At 39.6% G+C, this 24372-nt stretch overlaps 1 protein-coding gene across 2 annotated transcripts in view; it reads right to left on the reverse strand.

The window, feature by feature from the left end:
- SLC7A2 (solute carrier family 7 member 2) overlaps positions 1-24372 on the reverse strand; it is a 70930-nt gene that overhangs the window by 21350 nt on the left and 25208 nt on the right. For both annotated transcript variants that reach the window (XM_032328973.1, XM_032328974.1), the window contains exons 2-3: positions 2559-2949; positions 1936-2091 (exon numbers count right to left, since the gene is read on the reverse strand). In XM_032328973.1, the coding sequence (XP_032184864.1) occupies positions 1936-2091; positions 2559-2934 (532 nt within the window). In that variant the 5' untranslated portion in view covers positions 2935-2949. The remainder of the gene's footprint in view (positions 1-1935; positions 2092-2558; positions 2950-24372) is intronic.

Here is a 24372-nt window from a genome sequence, read left to right on the forward strand (position 1 = left end):
GTCTGCTTCTCTCTCTGACTTTCTCCTCATTCATGCTCTCTCTCACTGCCTCTCTCTCAAATAAATAAATAAAAGGTTTAAAAAAAAAACAAAAAAGAATTTCCCAATACCCCATGTGTACTCTTTACTCTGGGATTAAGGACCAATGAACAACTCATCTAAATACTGCAGACACTTCCCCGTGTCTTTCATAAAGTAGCAGCTTCCGCCAACAAGACATTTGGTATTACAGTATGAATCAAAATTCGTCACTGAAGGTTTGGATCTTCAGAGATTCTAGGGACAAAGTTACCATGTGAGCTTTTAAAGGAAAAACACGCTGGCCAATAACACAGGCAATGCTGCAGGTCAAGGCCGACTCCTGCTCTGGGCTTTCAGGATTCTAACTGTGCCATGGCTGCATGCTTCTCGTCCCTTAGAGATTAAAGCCAAATATGTTAAGATGATGGAAATCATCCCTAAATAAAATAGGAGGTGAGTCCTTTAATAATGTTAGCTAGGCTGTTTAGAAAGTAAAACAAATGAAATCTATCACCTGTTGGAAAACAATTGCTGTAATTTTTCTTGACATTACAGGGACAATGCCAAATAGTTTAGAGCTATAAACTTGGTTCGTGTTCCTAACCCTCTGTGAAATATTTAATTAATGACTAAGTTTTTAAGGGTGAAGTTATTTTTTAAGTCATAGAATTTTACAAGTAAAAAGTTCCTGGTAGAGATTTCTGTCACACCTTTGTAAGCAAGGGAGAAAGCCGCTGGAGATAAGGTTGGACAGGAAAATAAAGCGCAGATTATCCGAGAGATATCAGGTAGGAAGTGAGACTACAGATTTTATTCTTAGGGAAATCCTTGATTGGCTGAAGCAGGAGTGCAGGTGAGAATGGCAAAAAACCAGAAAATGTTTAAATAATTAAAAGAGAGATAAGGCGGCAGCAGAGATTAACTATGCCTACAAAATAAATCTAACTGCCATCTAGGTGCTTACTATTTACCGGGCAAGTCTCTATCTTACAGACACTGATATGGCCATTTTATGGATGAGCAAACCAAGTCACAGAAAGATTATGCCACTCAATGTGCCAAAGATCGTGTGTGGCAAAGTAGGACTGAGAACCTGGTTGTTCTGATTCTAATTCCTATACCTTTCTTTCTAAACTACTATGCTACAAAATGTAAGATATGGGAAAATTCTAGCAACAAGTAAGTTTATCTACATAATGTCTACATTAAAAAATTACAGGTGGTTTGAATATGCTTTCTTTTCAGCTCAATACCTACATTACATAGATGAAGGCATGAGTAGACAGAAATTCTAGAAATAGTATGCTGATAAATTTCCTTAGTTGTAGTTAACCAGATAAAATAATGTCAAAAATTATGCATTCTTCATTATTGAAACTTCAATGCCATTCCTGAAAATCTCCAACTGGTATCAAAATGATGTGCCTTATCTTATTCTTTGGTGCATTCTAAGTAACGTTTACTTAGAAGTGCTCTTCCTACCATTCCACGTACTTTAGATTTATTTATTGTTTTATTTTTTAAAGATTTTATTTATTTATTTGACAGACAGAGATCACAAGGAGGCAGAGAGGCAGGCAGAGAGAGAGGAGGAAGCAGGCTCCCCGCTGAGCAGAGAGCCCGATGTGGGGCTCGATCCCAGGACCCTGGGATCATGACCCGAGCCGAAGGTAGAGGCTTAACCCACTGAGCCACCCACACGCCCCTTTAGATTTATTTTTTAAAAATGTCTATCACATAAGAAAAAGACATGATTCTAGTCAGTGATGAGGCCCACAGATACCCAATAGTAACCTCAACATATAAGTATGCCACCTTGTCTTTGGAAGTCAGACCCCAAATCCAGTGGTAACTTATTTTCCTGGGATAATTAGTCTGGATTATCCCAGGAAGGAGTGTAATTGGTTTTCTTACCTGCTAGAAGTAATATAAGGCACACAGCAAAAAAGTCAGGATATTCTGCAAGGCCGGTATAATTCATTTTGAAGTATGTCCTGAAAAACTGGCCAATCTGTTTGCTAAGAAGTTCATCAAAGGTGCCACTCCATGCTCTTGCAACACTTGATGTACCTTCCCAAAACACAGAATATTAAGAGAATGTACAGGTCCCTGGGAGAAGATTAACACAACATCCTTTGCTACCCTGTTCTAGGATGAACACGGGTTAGTTCGGACAGAAATGAAAATTCGAATCACATCTAAAATTATCTTGATAATTTTCCAATTCTATGTTAGTAACCACGTTCAAGTCCATAAATGTGGAATCAGCTAGCTTCATCTGCATTAAAGAACTTTTTTTTTTTTATTTTAAAGCTGGTTTCCAATCCCACTCAGAAGCATATTCAGAGATGAAGCAGCATCATTGAATTTTGCCATTAGGGAATATTTTCTACGTGAGATAAATGGGACCCACAGGGATCAAGTAATTCACTCATGATCCCATAGTCACTAACTAATGCAGACCTACAAGGATCTCAGCCTCAGGAGCTCTACCATTCCATACAGTAGATTGATTTTTTTTTTTTTTTGCAACATACCTATCACATAAGATAAAATGAGATTCCAGCCAGTGATGAATGCCCACAGTTCTCCAACAGTGACGTAAGTGTACAAGTATGCAGACCCAGTCTTGGGAACACGGGCCCCAAATTCAGCATAGCAAAGGCCTGCCATCACGGAAGCAAGAGCAGCAATGAGGAAAGACACCACGATACTGGGGCCAGAATCTGCTTTGGCCACCTCTCCGGCAAGGACATAAACCCCAGCACCAAGAGTGCTTCCAACCCCCAGGGCAATGAGGTCCATGGTGGATAAGCAACGGCATAATTTGGAATCTTCTAGACTGTCCAGGGTGACTATTTTTCTCCGGATCAGACATCGGGCAAAAGACAGTGCAGCTCTGCAGGGAATCATTCTGAAGCAGGTAGCCTGGGGAAGAGAAGGGAGGAGGTTAGAAGCAGATCAGGAATCATCATCCCTCTAAGGACTGGCCCAGCTTCTCAACCCAATTATGGCACCATTTTGTTTTGTTTTGTTTTGTTTTTACTTGTTCCTAGAAATGCAGCCTAGAGCTATCAAAGAGAGGACGGAAAAGTCAAAGCCATGACTTTCTTAGAGTTCACTCATCGTACATGGCCTTTTCAAAGGGACTGAAACAAATGGCTTCTTTGGGGAACAAAGGGGTGGAAGCTTTGGGTGATTCAAAAGATTTGCCATCGTTGTTCATTTGTGCTGTTACAGTTTTTAAAGACGGACTGATGGAAATCTCTCCCAGGACATGGCTCTTTTGTCCTTGCTACAAACAAGGGGAAGAATTACCTCATCTTTTGTCAATCATTCATTCGACTCCTACTTTTTACACCTTATTACATGCCAGGGATTGTGCTAAGAAATATGCTGAGAATGGCGTGCTGCGTGTTGACGGTCTCCAGCTTTACGAGGCTTGTGGTCTAGCCATTGTCTACAAGCAGGTAAAAGATGCCATCATACGTATTTTCCAGCTTTCTCAGATACGTCTCTTTTCATTTTAGTCTGTTTCATTTTAATGTGAAGCCATTTGAAGCCTTTAGAATAGACAAAAATTCCCCCAAAAACATACTTGGATTTTCCTAAATAAAACTTCTATTCAAAGATACTTTGATGATGAATTTGTAGTAAAACACCCAAGCTTATTTACATTTACTTGAGATTTCTAAATAAATGAATAGTAAATGATAATATTTAGAATAAATAATTCCACACCAAATAGGATGTGTTCTTTTAAAAATGGAATGAATAAGGTAGACACAGAAAGACATACTCCCTGTACCCTATAGGCCCAAACAATCTAACACTGAAAAAAATTATCAGGTTATAAAACAAAGCATGCATCCTAGTAAGGAAAAAAATATATATGTATTACAGTAAAAACTCTGAAGTAAAAAAAAATCAAAATATTAACCATGATGATCCTTGGGTGGGGGCTAATGTTTACTTCTATGTATTTCACAGAATATATATAATTATTGCTAATATATATTTCTAGATTACCTCCAGTAAACACATACACCTTGTATGCAAAGACCTATAAAAATGAAAAAAACCTACATGACCTTGTCTATAGAGATGTTTAACTCAGCAGACAGGGAAATAACTGAGGACTAGGTATCTGTCAATAAAACAGAACGTTTTTAACTTTCAGAAGTTCAGAGTCAGGCCTGCCACTTCTGCTGCACAGTGATGTACAGACATGGAGTGCTTTCTCCTTTGATCTTATTAAATTCATTATCAATAACCTCAACTCATGAGAGTACAGCTTTCCAACTTTATCCTATAAAATAAACCCTTGAACACTTCTCATCCTTCTTATCTATAAAAGACAACCTTCATTAAAATTATTTTATTTAAAAAATAATAAATAAGATGAATTTTCTATGTTAAATCTAAATGACTTGTTGCTGATAAAAAAACACAGGCATTTCTGGGATATGAATAATCTAGTATCACACTAAACCTCGTAGAGAAAGTAACTGTCTGAACATTATTCATACATCAACGTAAACACAAGTCCTTGACTTCAAAAGCAGCTAGTTCAAAGAATCGAGAGAAAAATCACACAGATATAGGACAATGACTGAAAGGTTCCTTGATGGTAAAAACAAAGTTTTACACATCGGTGTTGCCCACACCACCCGACAGAGTGCCGAGCCTGGCACTTCACAAATACTTGTTTAAAAATTTGCAAATACAGGGGCGCCTGGGTGGCTCATTGGGTTAAAGCCTCTGCCTTCAGCTCAGGTCATGATCCCAGGGTCCTGGGATCGAGTCCCGCATGGGGCTCTCTGCTCAGCGGGGAGCCTGCTTCCCCCTTCTCTCTCTGCCTGCCTTTCTGCCTACTTGTGATCTCTGTCTGTCAAATAAATAAAAAATTTTTTAAAAAGTATTTAAAAATTTGCAAATACACATGACGTCTCCAATTTTGCCAATATTCTAGCCTCCAAAGGCAAAACACAATACTTCTCTAAATCAAATGTGTGTCAATTTCTACCTTACCTGGCCCTTAAAGAGCCATTTCTCAGATAACACAACTAGGAGATAAGGTAGAAAGTGATCTTTTTAAAAAAGAATCAGGAAGTGAAAAGGTGAAGTTAGAGAAAGACCAACCGAGATGGGGAGAGGGGAAGTGAAGGCGTTTACTAAATGCTGACCTTCTGGAACTTTCAAGTGTGTTTTTACACACTTGAGAGGTGGGCAGAGATCAAGAAGTAGGGATCCCTGCCAACTGAAGAGGGCTCAGAAATGAAGAAGCACTGAATTTTAATAATGATTTAGGATCATGAGGAAGTGGGAACGGGTCACGGACAACTTTAGGAAAAAAGTGATGGGCAAAGTGAGCACACCTGTTCTTCACTTAACTAAATGAAATGCTCTGGATAAAGTACTTGATCAGCCCCAGATTTTAAGAATAAAAGATGCAAAAGGAAAACTAAGAAGAAAGGTGAGTGGCACGATTGTGGGGGAACTTTCATTTATTTTTTTAAATTCTTTTTTTTCTGGTAACATGGCCACAATGTTGCTTGTGAAATTTCTAAAACAAAAGAAAACAAAACAAACAAAAAATGCACACAAAATCCACCCTTAAAATGAAAGGGCATAAGCCAGCCAACCAATACTACATACTCTTTGAAGCGTTAAAAATAGTGAAAACTTTTATAAACATTTACCCCAAATCAATACACGAGTGACCCTCATCTTTCAATAGGAAAATGAATTTCATTTGCTCCAGATCCATAGGAAGCAGAATGATTTACAGAAATGGATAGCTTTAATCAGATGAGATTTGATAGCCACTGCCTCTGCTGTGTTAAAAACGGAAAGTATTTTATGTTCAGTGTTTCTGTGTTGCCCTGAGGAAATAGGACAGAGCTCCCATTTGTCAAGTACTCATTTACTTTGAGTAACAGAAATGCATACGTCAGAAACTCTTCTCAGAACGAACAGGTTACACAATGTCCCTCGCAAACAGCCTCAACTACGCACACCTATCTGATAACACACTGATTGCAAAAGCCGTGACACAGAACCAATTTTACAGAAATATAATGGGATGGAAGAAAAGCAACGTAAAAACATCCGGGTCAGCTTAATGAATCATTCTTAAACAAATATATATTAAGTAATGGTAGCTATATCATGTAGCATGTAGTGACTAAAGAGAAAAGAACCCCATGCTTCTGTAAAACGTGTTTTTGTGCAGACGGAGTGATAGAGGGAAAAGAGAATGGCAAAAGGGAAGGCGGGGGAAAAAGGATATTTGAGGTTACTATCAGTGATAGAATCTGCTATTTACATATTTTTATAACTCGTCCTTTAAAATGTTTTAAAAAGATAGGCTCCTTATGCGAGAGGGTTATGATAGCTTTATCACACTTCTCCAAGTGCTTTTCATTGCTGGAAAAAAAAAAAATCTACTCATACATATCCTTTGACCCAGGTCTGTATCCACTGTCTTTGCCTGGGCTTTGGGAGGGTTGTCTCATCAACAAATTATGCAGGGAGAATATGCAGGAATTTTGAAGGTAGTTCCATTGATCTGGAGGGCACGGTTTTCCCAAGAGCAGACGATCCACACCATCATATCCACTGTGAGCTATTGCTCTTAGTGACCAAGGACTAGTATTATTTCCTACAGAAATGTATAGTAAAGGACAATCATCTAGGCTTTTAAGAGACTTTTGAAGGAAAGCTTAGATCTGAAAATGCTATTAACCAAGGAAGGGTTAGAAGGGATCTACGATATATTCTCTAGCAGAAAAATCTCTGAACGAATTTAATGAGCTCAATGATATAGTTAGATCTTCCTTCAGTCCCTCCCTTGTCCCTAACCCTAAATAGAACTGTTTCAAGACACCTACCTCTTGAAGGAACCCTATTAATTCTTGCCAGAAAGCCAAATTACTTCCTCAACAGCTTGGAATCACCTCTTTCTTAAAAGTCTCCAAACCAGGCTACGAACCTTATAGGAGAGAATTTCAGGTCAAGTCAATTCCTAGTCCTGAGGATGTGACGGTACCCCCAAAGCGGATTTCCCTTCACCTAACCACAGAAACCTTTTAGAATATGCTAAATAGTCAAAAGTCAATCCTGGATTTTCACTTGGGTTCAAATGTCTGATGTAGTATTTAATCTCAGAGAAATGAATCTTTGCTTTCCTAAGTAAAGTGAAATCTCACACTTAATCCTCTGTATCAGGCCCTGGCAATAAATCTTACAGGAAAAAGCAGCTGTAGCAAGACAGTGGACAGGTCTTCCAACAAATCCTCAACAAATTAGCTGCTCAGAAACCGAACCAATTTTTCTTGTCTCATTTGAGTTGCTGGTTTCAGATGAGACATTCTGCACTTTAAATTTCTGGACTGACGAGGGAAAAGAATTAAAGCATAGAGAACTGGGATCTCTACCCCACTGTGTTTTTTCTCTCTTCTGAGCTAGAGCTTCGGGGTTTGCCATCTCCAAGCTCAGCACTAATTACATGTCTAACAAGTTTAAAGTTCAAAAACACATTTCCAAGTTATATTGTAGGTTAAATAATTTAGTGAAAAGGAGAGGAGGGATATGGACATAAAATACCATGAAATTACTGACTTTCATTCTTTTTATGTATATTTAAAAGATTAATTTCTGAAAAATATATTGAAAATATAGTGCAGGATAAGAGATCATAGAAAATGGTCAACTGTTCACTTTGGTTAGTAAAAGAAAAAAAGCAAACAACAATAAGTCTTTGGCATTTAAACTTAAAACCTTCCTTTTTTGGAAAAACAAAAATACTTTTTCATATACATTTCACTTATATTTAGTCCAAAGCTTAACTTTTCTCCAAATCAAATTTTTGGAACAATATTGTCTTCCAAAATTTTCTTCAGTTAGGTGAATACAAATGTATAAATAAGTAAAAATTAATGACCCGATTTAGGTCAATAATCAATATAGCGATGACATTTACATTTTCTTCCCTTTTACATTAAAGCAGTACTATAAGGAAGTTACACTATTTCAAAACTTCTTTTTTTTTAAGATTTTATTTATTTATTTGAGAGTGAGAGAGCACGAGCAGGCAGAGCAGCAGGCAGAAGGAGAGGGAGAAGCAGGCTTCCCCACAGGCAGGGAGCTCGGTGTGGGACTGGATCCCAGGACCCCAGAATCATGACCTGAGCCAAACACAGACACTCAACCAAATGAGCCACCAAGAAGCCCCTATTTCCAAATTTCTGATACAAAATACAGACAGAAACAAACATCTTTCCTAAGGACAGCCAACAAATGAACATCTGATAAGAGTTTGCAAAGGTAGACGGTGCTTTGCAATGTGAGCCCATTCAGCCTTATTTAAGTAAAGGCAAAGATACAGGAATAAGGCATCCCTAGCTGTCTCAATGAGATAGATGCAGAGCAACGAAAAAACATTAAGTTTTCCAGGGGCACCTGGGCCGCTCAGTTGGTTAAGCATCTGCCTTCTGCTCAGGTCCTCAGGTTGTGATCCCAGGGTCTTGGGATCAAGCCCCTGTGGGGGGGCTCCCTGCTCAGTAGGAAGTCTGCTTCTCTCCCTCTTCCTCTGCCCCTCGCCCTCAAGGTTAAACTCTCTCTCTCAATCTCTCAAATAAATGAATAAAATCTTTTTTCAAAAAAACCCTAAAACATTAAGTTTTCCAGCTTCAGTTTTTGGGGCTGGAAAAGAGGGAAAGTTAAAAAAAAGAAAAAGAAAAGAAACCAGAGCCCTCAGCACCTTGGTAACCAGAGTATCTGCCCAGTCAGCATCTCACTTCCACGGTCAAGGATCTTGGTGGCACACTTTGGCACCAGGCAGACGCCCATTCCCAGTAGGTATTGCGATCTCTGGCTAATAAATCACTCTGAATGCCAGAGGGTACCACCTGTTCCCTTTCCCTTGGCAGCTATGGAAGGAAGTGTCCTCTGCAGGCCTCTGTCATCGTCTATGGACCATTTCCAACATCAGGAGAGGCCTTTTCCAAAGCGATTTCACACCCATCACAACTCTGTGTTATAAAACTGACTAGCATTCATTGACCATTTCCCACGTGTCTTTTAGTTTATTCCTTGAAGAATCTTCACAGCATCTGCATAAGATCAGGACTCACAGCATAGATGAGGAAACAGAGACAAAGAAAGGCTGGGCGATATTGCAGTCAGCAGGCGGAATGAGGGGTGAACCCAGGGGATGTGACTCTGAAGCTTTTTTTTTTTTTTTTTTTAAAGATTTTATTTATTTATTTGATGGAGAGAGATCACAAGCAGGCAGAGAGAAAGGAGGAAGCAGGCTCCCCGCTGAGCAGAGAGCCCGATGTGGGGCTCGATCCCAGGACCCTGAGATCACGACCTGAGCTGAAGGCAGCGGCTTAACCACTGAGCCACCCAGGTGCCCCGACTCTGAAGCTTTTATTCACAGCCGCTAACTAGGCTGTCCCACCACCTTGCCAGGGAGCTGTCCGGACCCACCTACCCACACCTCCTTTAAAGAAGAAAGAGGATCTGTTCCCACTGCACTGTCTGTCCTGCCATCCCTAAGCCACAGGTAACCAGACCTGAGACAGGCCCCCGACTCAGGGTTCAATATCCAAAGGCTGGGTACGCTCAGTCAGTTCTTGGAAAATCTGAGTATCACAGCTGATAGGGTCAGATGGTCCAGTGCTCAGGCGGAAGTCATGCACACTGGAAGCCAGGCTGACACTCTGTGGAAACCAAGTGGCTGAGAGCAAAAGTCAAACGGCAGCAACTCAGGAGAGCAGAGAGATCCGCGCCCCCAGCAGGGAGATGCAGAGGGGAAGGCAGGGGTCAACCTCTCTCTTTCCTGAGGCCTTGCTGTCCTTCCTGATCTGGGTGTTCTGAGAGTCCCCTAGGTCATTTCAACAAGTTTGCTGCTCACATAAGCTATTTTCAGTGTTCTCTGTTCCTTGAAACCGGAAGCTACTAAAGAAAATTAAGGTGGCATGAGTTGGTCTTACCCTACTGGGCTCCACTCCCAATTCCAACCCTTCAAGCTTCTGCTACTTCTTGCCATTTCTGGTGAGTTTCCTGATAATTCCTTTTCTTTCTAACAGCAGGTAATCTGATGGAATAACTTGTTCAGATGTTTTTCCAGTAAGGTACTCACTGAGTGGAACATGCATGAGGCCTATCCTTTATACCCACCTACCTGAAAGACACAGCTTTTTACAAGGTGGAAAAATGTTTTTCTTCTTGGATATATATATTATCCAATCTGGACTCCTGATAACACTATTTCTCCAATGCTCACTATTGATCAAGGAGACCCTACCCCTGGTCAAAGTCTCAGAAACAGCAAACAAGGGTTCTACAGTACCTACTAAAGACGTCCAAACATTTTTTTTTCACCAGTGAATTATAGAAGTAAACCAACTTTCACCTAATGAAAGGCGGGACAGCAAAGGAAGCACAGGAAGTATTTCACCACATTGCGGAAGGTTAAGAGTTTCCGGGGTCAGAGAAGGATGAGCTGGATTTGGCCGTCTGAACGTGCCCTCGAAGGAGTGCAGGAAGGGCGTGGTTGAGGTTATGCTTTGCGTGGGGAGAATGACAAGTGCAAAGGAACGGAAAGTGGTTCAGTATGTTATAGAGCTCAGGGGCTCAAGGAGAAGCTGGAAGAAAAAGGGGTTGGCAGAGGGGTCCCTAGGCCATGCAAGGAGCTTGGCCTTTATCCTGAGAGGAGTGGGGAATCACCAAAGGGCTTTAGGCCAGATACACAACTTGACAACTATTATTCTGATTGTGTTATAGGGAAGGGATGAGAAAGATCAAGACTGGAATTAGGAAGAAGGAAATCAGGCTCCTGGAATGATCAAGGCACAAAGAACCATGACCTGCTCGAGGGTGAAGTCAGGGAGGTGAAGTAAAAAGAATGGAACTCTGATCTGTTCAGGAGGTAAAGAATAGAGAAGTTGTGGAAGTTGGGCCCACGGCTTCTAGATGGCTTACGTGTCCTTCACTTAAGGAGTAAGAGAGTTTCTTTCTGACCACTCTGATTTTGAAATCTGCATGGGGCTTTCACACAGTCAACAAAGCTGAAGAGCACAGAAGACAGGAGATATGAGAATTATCAGCACAGAGAGCATGATTGAACAATATCACCCAGTGACAGATTGAACATGAGAAGGGAAGGGAACAAAACACCAAGGATCCACACATTTAAGGAATGGGAAGAAGAGGAACCCATGGTGGAGCTGAGAGGAAAAGACAAGAGTGGTAGAAGGAACCAAAAGTTCTGACCCAAAAGGGGAGTGAGCCTTTGAGGAGTGAAAGAGTGGTCAACAGGATCAGACAGTGCTTGAAAAGAAGGAACAAAGTATGATCTAGGGATTGAGTGCCAAGGAAGTCTCTGGGGACCTTGACCGAAGAGATTTCCACGGCTTTGGGAGGGTGTAAGCCAGGTGCATTGGGCTGACAAATGACGAGAGGTGGGGGAATCAGAGACAAGCTCAGGTAGTTTTTTCAAGTGGATGATATGAGGGGCCCATGGAGTTGAAGGGAGAGTTTGTATAAAGAAGGAATGTGCTGTGTTTAGACCCTGAAGGGAAAGCTCCTAGAGAAAGAGAGACAGAGAGGTAGACCACAGAGAAGGGAGAATGGATCAAGAAAGCCCGTGAGATGTGGAAGACTGGGATTCAGAGCTGAAATGAAGAGTCAGGTAGAAGAAGAAATGGCACCTCCATGCTAAGGGTCAAGGAGGACAGGGCAGGACAGGGCCAGACGAGTTTGTAGGCTAGGGGGTAGACTGCCTACAATTGTAGACTGCCTACAATAGGATGGAGCATCCTATTGAGAACCCCTAAAATTCTAATTTTATGTGGCATATCCTATCCACATAAAATTGAGATCCTATTGAGAACCCCTAAAATTCTAATTTTATGTGGCATATAGCATTGACCCTTAAACAACACAGGTTTGAACTTCACAGACCCGCTTATGCCCACATTTTTTTCAATAAAAGCAGTACATTATAAATGCATTTGTTCTTCCATAAGATATTCTGCCTAACATTTTCCATTCCCTAGCAGACTTTAATGTAAGAATACGCATAGGATAGATATAAAATATAAAATATGTTCTAACTATATTATCTGTAAGGCTTCTGGTCAACAGTAGACTATTAGTAGTTAAGTTTGTGGGGAGTCAAAGGTTTTACCTGGATTTCTGACTATGAGGAAGATTGGTTTCCTGACCCCCCATGGTGGGGGCAATGGTAGTTCACAGATGACAATAAAAAGGAATGAACAAGTAATGTCAGAATGACTGCAGCAAAACTGTCCATGGATGTTTTTTTGTTTTGTTTTGATCATCAAAAACTTGTACTCCCACTTCACCTAAACATGAAAAAATAAATGCATAAATAAACTATACACTTCTAGAATACAGTTAAAACGTCCATGTCTGGCTCTTTGCATACTCAGAAAACAGACAACAGTAATATGTGGCATGGTGACTTTGTGGAACATTCTACATAAATGTGCTTTCAGCTAACTAATGCTAAAATCTCTAAATCACCGACTACTGTTGCTCAGATTTTGCCACAATTCAGTGATCCTCCTGAATGCTCCTGAATTCTACTGTGGCTGTCTGCTGTGCTAACGGAAGCTGAAGCTGCTCATTTTGTAAGACAGTGATACATTCGGTATTCCTTCTCAAGGAATTGTTTAAAAACAAATAAATACTATTACCTTCATTCTGATTTTAATCCACTGACCACACCAATCAGAGCCATCTCAAGGATGTCAAAAAATCCAGATGAGGGGCACCTGGGTGGCTCGGTCGGTTAAGTGTCTGCCATCAGCTCAGGTCATGATCTCAGGGTCCTGGGATTGAGCCTCGAATCGGGCTCTCTGCTCAGTGGTGAGTCCGCTTCTCCCTTTCTCTCTGTGGTCTCTCTCCCTCTGTGATCCCTCTCCCTCTGTGATCACTTTTGCTCTTTCTCAAATAAATGAATAAAATCTTAAAAAAAAATCCAGGTGAGCTGAACAAACCCAGGATCCTGAGCCATTGTTCAGGAAGGATTTTTGGTTTTTGTTTTTTGTTTTTTTAAACCTCATTTCGATATCAGTGGTTGAATTTCAGATTAAAGAATCCAGCAGTATGTTCATGGAGTAGGACAGGTATTAAAAATACAAGAAAGCTCTTTTTGTTTGAAGAAATACTTTTGAAGTCTCTGATTTCCTCTAATCATTCTCTTTCCAAACAGAGCCAAAGTATCTCTCTCAAGTCACTCACCCCCCTATACCCTACCCAAAATGCTAACTATAATTCCTTGTTAGAATTCAACCACTTTTGTTTCAATGCTAAGCAAAATTCCTTCCATCAAAGTGGGGCAGAAAAGGAATTCAAACAGAATTCAGATTCATTTTTAGTTGAAGTTCATCAAATCTAGATGGATATTATGTTGAATGTCCCATGGTTTATGGTTTTGCTGAAAGTCACTTCTTGAAAAATTGTCTTTTTTGAAGTTATATTTTCAATTTTGCAAAGTGCATTCTGATTTGATACTGCTGGAAATACAAAACAATGTGTCACCAGAGATTTTTTTCATTAGCCTATTGGCAGATTATTAAAATACTGCTATTGGCTAAGAGGTGTTTGGAAGTTCATGTTGGATTCAGATAAATCTGAATAATCTTTTTTTTTTAATTTTTTATTTTTTATAAACATATATTTTTATCCCCAGGGGTACAGGTCTGTGAATCACCAGGTTTACACACTTCACAGCACTCACCGAAGCACATACCCTCCCCAATGTCCATAATCCCACCCCCTTCTCCCAACCCCCCTCCCCCCAGCAACCCTCAGTTTGAGAATAAAACATTTCTATTCTGCACTCAGAGGAAGTAATTAAAACAGTGCCAGTTCTTCATCATCATGATTCATAGCTGCTAAGATTTAAGTTTAGAAGATGAAAACTAAGAAGAATTTTTAGAACTGAAATAACTTGAAATAATGAGGTCCTTAACACTAAGGTCTGACATTCTTGTCACATTTATGTTCTACTTATTAATACGCCATAACTGCAAACAATTTCTCCAACTTGTTTTCAACAAAATTTTTCTTAATTTTTTAAATATTATTGGACAGACTGAATTCGACCTATCAATTGCTGAATGAACTTTAAATTTCTCTAAAAGATTAAGTCTTACAATTTCAAAAAGGAAAAAAAGAAATGATCTAAATGCATATATTGCATATATATGTTGTGTGTATATATTATATATAGTGTGTATAAATATATTACATATTATATATTATATATAGTGTATATATACACACATACACACACGTCCTTTTTTTTTTTTAAGATTTTATTTATTTATTTGACAGACAGAGATCACAAGGAGGCAGAGAGGCAGGCAGAGAGAGAGAGGAGGAAGCAGGCTCCCTTCTGAGCAGAGAGCCCGATGTGGGGCTCAAAACCAGGACCCTGAGATCATGACCTGAGCTGAAGGCAGAGGCTTTAACCCACTGAGCCACTCAGGCGCCCCACAACACGTCTTCTTTATCCATTCTTCAGTTGATGGACACTTACAATGGAATATTACTCGGCCATAAAAAGAATGATATATTGCCACTGGCAATGACATAGATGGCACTAGAGAGTATGATGATAAATGAAATAAGTCAGTCACAGAAAGACAAATACTGTATGATTTCCCTCATATGCGAAATTTAAGAAACAAGACAGATGAGCACAGCGGGGAAGAAGAGAGAGAGAGAGAGACCAATCAATCAACAGACACTTGACTATAGAGAACAAACGGATGGTTATCAGAAGGGAGGTGGGGGGGGGGAATGGGCGAAAAAGGTGTTGGGAATTAAGGAGGCCATTTGTTGTGATGGGCACTGAGTGTTGTATGGAGGTGCTGAATCACTCTATTATACACCTGAAACTAGTATTTCACGATATGTGAACTAACTGGAATTTAAATCAAATTAAAAAAAATAATAAATGCAATTTCTAAAGAAAGTTCCAAGGAGCATGGGGATACAGGTAGAGGGAGAAAGACAAATACATCTGGCCATTACCATATAATATGCTTGTGGGTAAGAGAAGTCCAGGGTACTATAGGGACTAAGAGGAGGCACTCTATTTATTGGGACTTAGGCTGGCCTTGGGGACTTCCTGGCGGGAGCCATGACTATTCTGATTTCTTATCAATTAGTTCACTCTAGAAGTCATTGAAAAAAAGAAGAAAGAAAAAGAAAAAAACCAAATACTGCTTAACTAGTCCTCAGAACAAAACAGTATCCATAATCTTTAAAAACTAATTTTGAAATTCTGACAATTTATAAACACTTTTAAAATCAATTACTTCAAAAGTTTGAACTTCCTTTTCTTTATTTGAAAATTTCCAGTTTTGGAAGAAGATCCTGAATTTTGTATAGATACCTAATGACTACTGAATTCTTTTCCTTAATAAATAGTAACAAATTCTTAAAATAAAATATTAACCTGCAAACTATTAATCTGAAATCCCTGGAAACATCTATTTTGATTTTTAATTTCCAATAGCAATGGCTTAAGTTACTCTATAATTTAGAATTCAAATTATCTCATAATCTGCTAACAACTCTACTTGGTAATGGCTGATCAATGACAGTTCCCTAAAATAAGTAAATTATTTAAATGTGTGAAGAGTGGGCCTCACAAGGAATATGATTTATAAAAACAAAAAGTACATTTTGAGTTTATCTTTGTGTATGGTGTAAGAGAATAAAAGACCTCAACATGAGGCAGGAATCCATCAGAATCCTAGAGGAGAACATAGGCAGTAACTTCTTCAACATCAGCCACAGCAACTTCTTTCAAGGTATGTCTCCAAAGGCAAAGGAAACAAAAGTGAAAATGAACTTTTGGGACTTCATCAAGATCAAAAGCTTCTGCACAGCAAAGGAAACAGTCAACAAAATAAAGAGGCAACCCACGGAATGGGAGAAGATATTTGCAAATGACACTATAGACAAAGGGTTGATATCCAGGATCTATAAAGAACTCCTCAAACTCAACACACACAAAACAGATAGTCATGTCAAAAAATCAGCAGAAGACATGAACAGATGCTTCTCCAAGGAAGACATACAAATGGCTAATAGACATGTTCATTATGAAAAAATGTTCATCATCACTAGTCATCAGGGAGATTCAAATCAAAACCGCATTGAGATAGCACCTCACACCAGTTAGAATGGCCACAATTAACAAGACAGTAAACAACAAGTGTTGGAGAGGATGTGGAGAAAGGGGAACCCTCTTACACTGTTGGTGGGAATGCAAGCTGGTACAGCCACTTTGGAAAACGGTGTGGAGATTCCTTAAGAAATTAAAAATAGAGCTTCCCTATGACCCTGCAATTGCACTCCTGGGTATTTACCCCAAAGATACAGATGTCGTGAAAAGAAGGGCCATCTGTACCCTAATGTTCATAGCAGCAATGGCCACAGTCGCCAAACTGTGGAAAGAACCAAGATGCCCTTCAACGGAAGAATGGATAAGGAAGATGTGGTCCATATACACTATGGAATATTATGCCTCCATCAGAAAGGATGAACACCCAACTTTTGTAGCAACATGGACAGGACTGAAAGAGATTATGCTGAGTGAAATAAGTCAAGCAGAGAGAGTCAATTATCTCGGTTTCACTTATGTGTGGAGCATAAGGAGTAACATGGAGGACATGAGGAGATGGAGAGAAGTGAGTTGGGGGAAATTGGAAGGGGAGATGAAGCATGAGAGACTGTGGACTCTGAGAAACAAACTGAGGGTTTTGGAGCGGAGAGGAGTGGGGGGTGGGTTGAGCCTGGTGGTGGGTACTAAGGAGGGCACGATTGCATGGAGCAATGGATGTGGTGCATAAACAATGAATTCTGGAACACTGAAAAGAAATTTAAAAAATAAAATTTGAAAAAAAAAAGTACAGAATGTTAGATACCTGCCAATTAAGCAGAAATTTTAAAAATGTGTAGACCTGTATGTACTACTCACAGAATTTCTTAAACTTCTTTTTAAAAACATTCATTTTTAATCTTTTCATTAAGCCCCTATGACAAACTACTATCTTGGCCTTCTTGCCAAAAATGTTCTTAAAAACTCTCTAAAAGCCTCTGTAAGTGTTCTGGATTACAATGTGGCAAAGGATCACCTGGGGTAGTAAAAGAAGAAAACTGTAACAAAAAGATAAACTCCCTTCAACCCCACACCCCCTCCCAGGAGCGGTTTCATCTGACCTTCAGAGCCTTTAGCACCAACATGCAGAGAGAGAAATATCACATGTAGGGCTGGGAATTCCAGCTCTGTCCAGGAAACCAGACTGTTAAATCCTAATCCTGACTTTACAGGATCATGCCTGTAAGAGGAAGCAACAATTTGAAATCAAGCTGTGCAGAGATTTGGAAAGAATGATTTTGGTCAAAGAGAGTTTAATGTCTGTAACTTTAAAGCACGCTTGGAAATGCTTTGGATTCTCAGCATACTCCAAAATAACAGAGGATTATGAAATACAGGGAGCAAGCTGCACTTTAATTCTTGGGAACTATTCAGTTACACTTGTATCTAATGTGCCTCCCGCCATGTCTCCAGCAATCACCAACATCTAACCCTGAGCCCATCTGCCACTGGGTTCAGCATGCGGTTCTTCCTAGCCTATTTTGCTATTCTCCACATGAATGTTCTAGCCCACTTTGCCCACCGACTACCCCTTGCACATCTGTCTTCTTGCCCACACACAGGTAACAAGATTTATTGGCCTGTGTGTTTGCAGTCAATCCCTCATGAAGGGCTGGTTCCCAGGCCCTCTGAGTCACTGAAGAGACAGCAAAAAGGTTCTTTCTTGTCTTCTCTGTCAGCTCCTGAGTTTCCTCTGAACTCAAAGAAGTAAAACACATACACCACACACTTAAAGAAATTAAAGCCAAGAAGCCGATGTGTCTAATAAAGGGCTAGCGGTGGGGGTGGGGGGAGGCAAGAGAACACTACAGCCCAGAGCAGGTCCACTGGCAGGGAAAGTGGGGGGAGGGCTGGTGTGGAGAAGGAGCTGGATGTCCTTCCAGAGATACAAGGGAAAGTCGAAATTCTGTTTGGGTACACCGTTGGCAGCTGGTCAGTGTTTCTTTGAATATGACCTCCCACTATGGGACTGGGTCCTATGACACTTGGATAGTGATATTAACTTTCACTTACACTATGCTCCCCAGTGAAGGTAAAACTGCTTGTTTGGTGCAAAAAAGATTGCACATACTTACATATCATCACTTCTAAGTAGGATTTACTTGGCTTAACATAAAGGGCTGGCAATTAACTTCTAGGAACCAATCGGATAGAACAAGCCAAGTGAGGACAGCAGGCAGACATCAGGAAAGGGAAAGAGACAGTCGTACCAAAGACGTGAAGTGAAGGACCATACTGTGATCGCTGCAGAGTGTCGGGAAAGACAAATGCATCTGAATTATTCTGCAAAGATTTTAAAGATTTTAGTGATTTATTTGAGAGAGAGCATGAGCAGGAGGGAGGAGGGACGCAGAGGGAGAGGGAGAAGCAGAGTCCCCACAGAGCAGGGAGAAGCAGAGTCCCCACAGAGCAGGGGAGAAGCAGAGTCCCCACACAGCAGGGAGCCCAACATGGGGCTCCATCCCAGGACCGCCAGATCATGGCCTGAGCCGAAGGCAGTTGCTCAACCAATGGAGCCACTGTCACCCAGACACCCTAAAGTTCTTTTTTTCTTTTTAATTGAGATATAACGGATGTATCACATTATGTTACAAAGTTGTTGTTGTTGTTGTTGTTTTTTAAGAATTCAGTTGTTTAATAATCCCCAGTGACATTTAATCTTAAAACCTTTTTAACTGCTCTTAAATTTTAATTATAGTGTTTGGTAAATGTATTTTAGAACTCTTAACATCACATTTGAAACTCTAGCGGATACTTCTCATAGGGGACTTTGGAGGAAATCACTGCCTGCCTCACCTTCAGTGCAGGGCCCGTTCATTCCTGCAAGCGGCGAGGCACAGAAAGGCCTCTTTCTTCAGGCACCTTGTTCTCTCCTGCGTAGCTCCCCGTGCGAGGAGATGTCTTTCATGGAGTCCTCCTGTAACTCCTGCCTATGGTCTCATTCTGCCCCAAGAATAACCACAGCAAAGTCTTCTGCCTCAACTAATTCCAAATGACTACCATCCCAAGATTTCTCTCCTCTCTGGTAAATACATGAATTCAAAGTATAACTACTACACTTTGAAAAACATGAACTTAAAAAATGACGCTCTGAACGAGACCAAGGCATTCCAGATGTGATCAAACAAGTAGAGTCTCATTTGCTTATTATCTTCTTCCATCCTATAAACTTTTATTAGTTTTTTGTTTTGTTTTGTTTGTTACAGCCACCCCAAGCCACCTGGACACAGCTTCCAAACCTCGCTGGATCTGGCTTCTCCCTATCTCCTAGCTCACCTTCTGCCTTTCCTTCATACCCTTGAGCCATACTGCATTTCCTTTTAACCTTCTCAGAACTCCAAGCCCCTTTCCTGCCACTGGGCTTTTGGCGCAGGTGTTTCTTCTTCCTGGAAGAAGACCCCTTCTCCTCTTTGCATGGACAGTTCCTCATCATGCTTGATGTCCTCCCCCAAGCTAATGGTGGGGGGGGGGTAACTTGTTCTCATGGCACTGTATTTTGATGGCAGTTTTTCTTTACCATAATTACAATCAATCACTTGGAGGAGAAGATTTTAATCCTTGTTATGGGTTGAACAGTGCTCCCTCAAAAGATATGCTGAAGTCCTAAACCCTGGTACCTTATTTGGGGACCTTATTGGAAACAGGGTCTTTGTAGCTGTTATCAAATGAAGATGAGATCACGAGGATAAGTCCTAATCCAATATGATTGGTGTGCTTATAAGATGAGGACAATGCCAGGAGAATTACACACACGGGGGGAATGCCACGTGATGACAGAGGCAGACATAGCAGTGACGCAAGCTGAGGAACACCAAGGATTCACGGCTGCTACCAGAAGGTAGTGCACTAAGGAGGAAATTGCCCCTATAGGTTTCATAAGGAGCATGACCCTGCTGCCACCTTGGTTTTGGACTTCCAGTTTCCAGAAACTACTGAGACAATAAATTTCTGTTACTTTAAGTTGCCTGGTATGTGGTACTTTTTTATGGCAACCTGGGAAACTAACACGCTCCTTTAGACTGGAAGCTTCCTGAACGAAAGGTCTCTATTTTGTTCCCTTGCAGTATTCCCTGTGTACTTAGTCATATGGATATGAACACAATAAACATTTGTTCAGTGAATGAATGAACCATACTGGGTTTGCAGTCAATGAAAACCTCAGGTTTCTCCTCTCAAAGATATAAATACAGATGAGTTGCTTAAGTCCATTTTGTTTCACTGATAAATTTAAAACCCACATTCAGAAGTCTAAATTTTATATTACTTGGGATTATGTTGTATCACAAATCCATCAATCAATATAGTAAATACCTTACCTGTCTTTACATCTTCAAATTTAATAAGCATGTCTTCTATCTCAATCCAATGATAAATGATAAAAGTGTTAAACCTGACAGGGCCAAGGGCAGAGTACCATGGCATGTCACCAAGAACATCCAAGCTGCTATCAACCCATTAATCAACACTCTGAGCATATCACGCAACCAACTAGAAATCCACATCTCTCTCCAGCTCATCCAAAGGTTATCACAACACATAATGGGAAATCCTTTCTAAAATTCTAACGCATTATATTTAATCTTCCCAAATCCACCAGCCTAACAGCCATGTAAAAACAGAGCATGGAGTTTAGAAGGCATAACTTGTCATTGGTGAACACATGCCTTTTGGAAATCTGTCACGTTCCACTGCAAACCACAAACTAAGAGTTTGTTGGTGAACTGGGCCCAGGACCCACATCTGTGGTTTCCAGGATCTACACTGGCCTTCATTTTGAAAGCAAGGGTAACAGCTTCTTTCTTGTACTTCAGGGCACCTCCAAGATAACAGGTGGTCACTCCACACTCATATCTACCAATGATTTTAATATCACAAGGTATAATTCATCCAGGCCTAAAATGCAAACTAGCTGAAAGTAGCTAGGATCTATCTCACCAGTTTGGTTTATGGACTCCCTTTCAGGTATTTCTCCTTTCTTCTGTTTAGATAACACCTTTCTGATAAAGAGAAAAGCAAAATAAGGATAGCTGGTCATTTAGAGAACGTTTTAAGGTGCAGGCAAATGACTTCCTTGGCATCAAAAGACAAACATTTTATGAATATTACAAAAAAGTGTAGTTTGTACAAATACTTTTGACCTTCTAAAGTCTCACTACTCACCCCTTCTATTTGGTTTATCTTGTGCCAACAAAGACCAAGGTTTGTTTAAGTATCTTTCACTGGAAGGTTTCAACAAATCCTGCTTGCAGGAATGTCCTTGTTTGCAAGCAACAAAACAAAGTTTCATCATCTGTGGCTCTAGTTAGCATCGCGTTATTTAATGTACTCTGAGCGCGAGCTCACATGCACCCATCATCACCAGCAAAGCACACAGAATTTTACTGCGATAATTCGAAGGTAAACAGCTCATTGTCAAATTCAAACCCAGGCAAACAAATCTTTCCAGATTATCACTTAAGCTTTCCTTAAGACCGGCCAGTCCTACAGTTCATGCATCCAAACCCCTATTGTGTAAAGTCCTTTTTCTAGGACATTTTTCTGTTGAGTGAAAAGATGATTTATTGAAGAATAAGAAACAAACGCAACAAATACCAATAATTATAACTATGATTTTTGACTACATTCTTGTTTCATATTCTAGAGCTTAATTTTTTCCCTTTAAGACTTCTAAACACTTCCTTTTTCTTCAAATAGAGAAATACTCATACACCAACTATCCTTTCTAATGGGGCATACAAAGAGCCTTACACATCTAAGATACTCAATGGAGATATTTTTCAACCTAAAAAGTCAAGGCAATCTCCTTGTGGGTGGAAAGGCTAACTTTAACACAAATATAGCAAAAATACCAGGGAAGTATGTGGAAAATGGCTCCACGTTAGATTACAATGTCATCTAGACACAGGAATAGAGAGGCTATCTAGCTCTGAGTCATTCTTGACTTTTGCCCCAATCAATAATTTTTAGTAATTTCTCCACCTCCAATAGTTAAAGCACTATCACTACACAACAAGTAGGTAAAGATAAACTGGTCACCAATGCCAAAAATTTGTTCCTAAGAGCATGTTGTGGCTCTGTATTTTTCCCTAATACAAAGAACATAGGAAAAAAGAAAAAAAAAAAACATGTGAAAGTTACAACTATGTACATAAATGCATACACATTTCAGCCAAGTATTTTACTTATTCTGGAGGTTGCGAATGAAAGGGGAAGGGGTGGGCAAATTGCTTTTATTCATCCCTTTGCAATGCCAATAACCACAAAACAACCATTACTGCTAAACTTCCAGGCTCCAACAGAAATTTAAGAGGGCCCTCACACAAAGTTAAACACCTCTAGAAAATTCAAAGGGAATCCGGTGTAGTTATATTACCATTCACACTCATTTGATCTTACAGTTAAGTGATAAAAGCAGATTCCTAAAAGTAACTCAGTACAGGAAAAGCTTTAGAGGGCTTTAGAGGAAGACAGGTGGGTGTTTACCTCTCAGCTCTAACCTTCTCACTGCTCAAAATGAAGATGTGAGTCTCACAGGGTAGTTCTGAGGGTCAAATGAGGTAAGACATGTGAAGTGCCCACTACAGAGCTGGTACTCAATGGAAGGTAGTAGCTATTGTTCACTTATTATAATATAAACCAAGGACACATGCTTGACATTCACATCTTGGAATGCCCAATATAATCCATTTCTAAAAGCCACTCATCTTTAGTTCAAAATATTTGTAGATAGGTAGAAATTGAAATTGAGAAACGAAATAGACTGCTCATCTAGTATTCTAAGTTTTGCAGGAGAAACCTAAGGCCAGGGATAGAGAGTTAATGGGACTGGCAATGTCAGAGTACACTCCACCCAAGCTGTGCTGAAATGAAAACATGAGAAAAAATGTAGAACACATATAAAAACCACAAATTAAAATGACAGAGATATTTTAGATCAAGAATTATACTAAAGATGATGGACACATTTTCTCGTTAAAAGAGTATAGACCGAATTTTTAAAAAGTTTACAATTCTATGTGTTATTACAGAGAAACATCAAATCAAAAGAACCTGGAAATGCTGGAAATACAGAAAAAACAACCAGGCAAATGCCAGTAACAAATGAATGGAAACAGATAAAAACAAGTAAATATATATTAATAAAAAACAAAACTGAGGTAGCTGTATCAACATAAGGTACAACAGGGATTTAAGACAAAACCTTTTAAGGCCATTTCATAATGTGACTAGATTAAACTTGTTGGGAAATTATTCTAGATTTGCATGCAGTAGTAAAATAACCTAAAAATACATGAAGCAAAAATTGAGAGAACTATAGAAAGAAACTGACAAATGCATGCCCACAGTGGGAGATTTCAACTTCCCTCCCTTAATTTTTGATGTTAAAGAAAAAAATTATCAATGTTGCAGGTGATTTGAAGGTCACAATTGATTGGACTTAGTCCACTTACAATCAGTAATTAGAATGCTGTATGTCAGTCACTAGTCTAGCTAGTGGAGATAAAGCAGTGACCAAAACCCAGCCTTTACCCTCATGGAAATAACATCCCAGATGAGGAAACAATAAACACTATGGAAATAAAGGCAGAGTCCAGACACGCACAGAACCTTGCAGTTAGAGAACCCATACTCTAATCTAATCTAGCATTTAGAGAATTCATATTCTCTGCAACCCCATGAGAAACATACACAAAAACGGATAGAACTTTAGACCAGTTTAAGTAAATCTCAACAAATTTCAAAGGAAACTAAATCATAAAATCTGACCACAATGCAGGTTGGTCAGTTACATCAATCACAAATCCATTTTAAAATCCAAAGTTTTGGACATTTGTGAATATACTGAAGAAATTCAGAATAACTTGATAGTTTTCACAGAGCTGCAGGTTTAGAAAAATCTTCCAAGTTTTAAATGTCCTACTTGCATGAAAATAACTACATATAAGTTATTCAAGTAGAGTTGGGCTGAATTTCTTAATATGTTTATCCCAAAACTTAACAGTTCCTTCCAGTGTTTTTTTAAACATTGTTCACTGTTTAAAAAGTTATCCTATGTTGAAAATTTAAACCTCTTTTGCATATCTTTATTTTAACTTCATTTACCACATTCTCTGTACTTATTAGGATTTAGGCTC

The sequence above is a fragment of the Mustela erminea genome, chromosome 21 (assembly GCF_009829155.1).
Source record: "Mustela erminea isolate mMusErm1 chromosome 21, mMusErm1.Pri, whole genome shotgun sequence".
NCBI classification, from domain to species: Eukaryota; Metazoa; Chordata; class Mammalia; order Carnivora; family Mustelidae; genus Mustela; species Mustela erminea.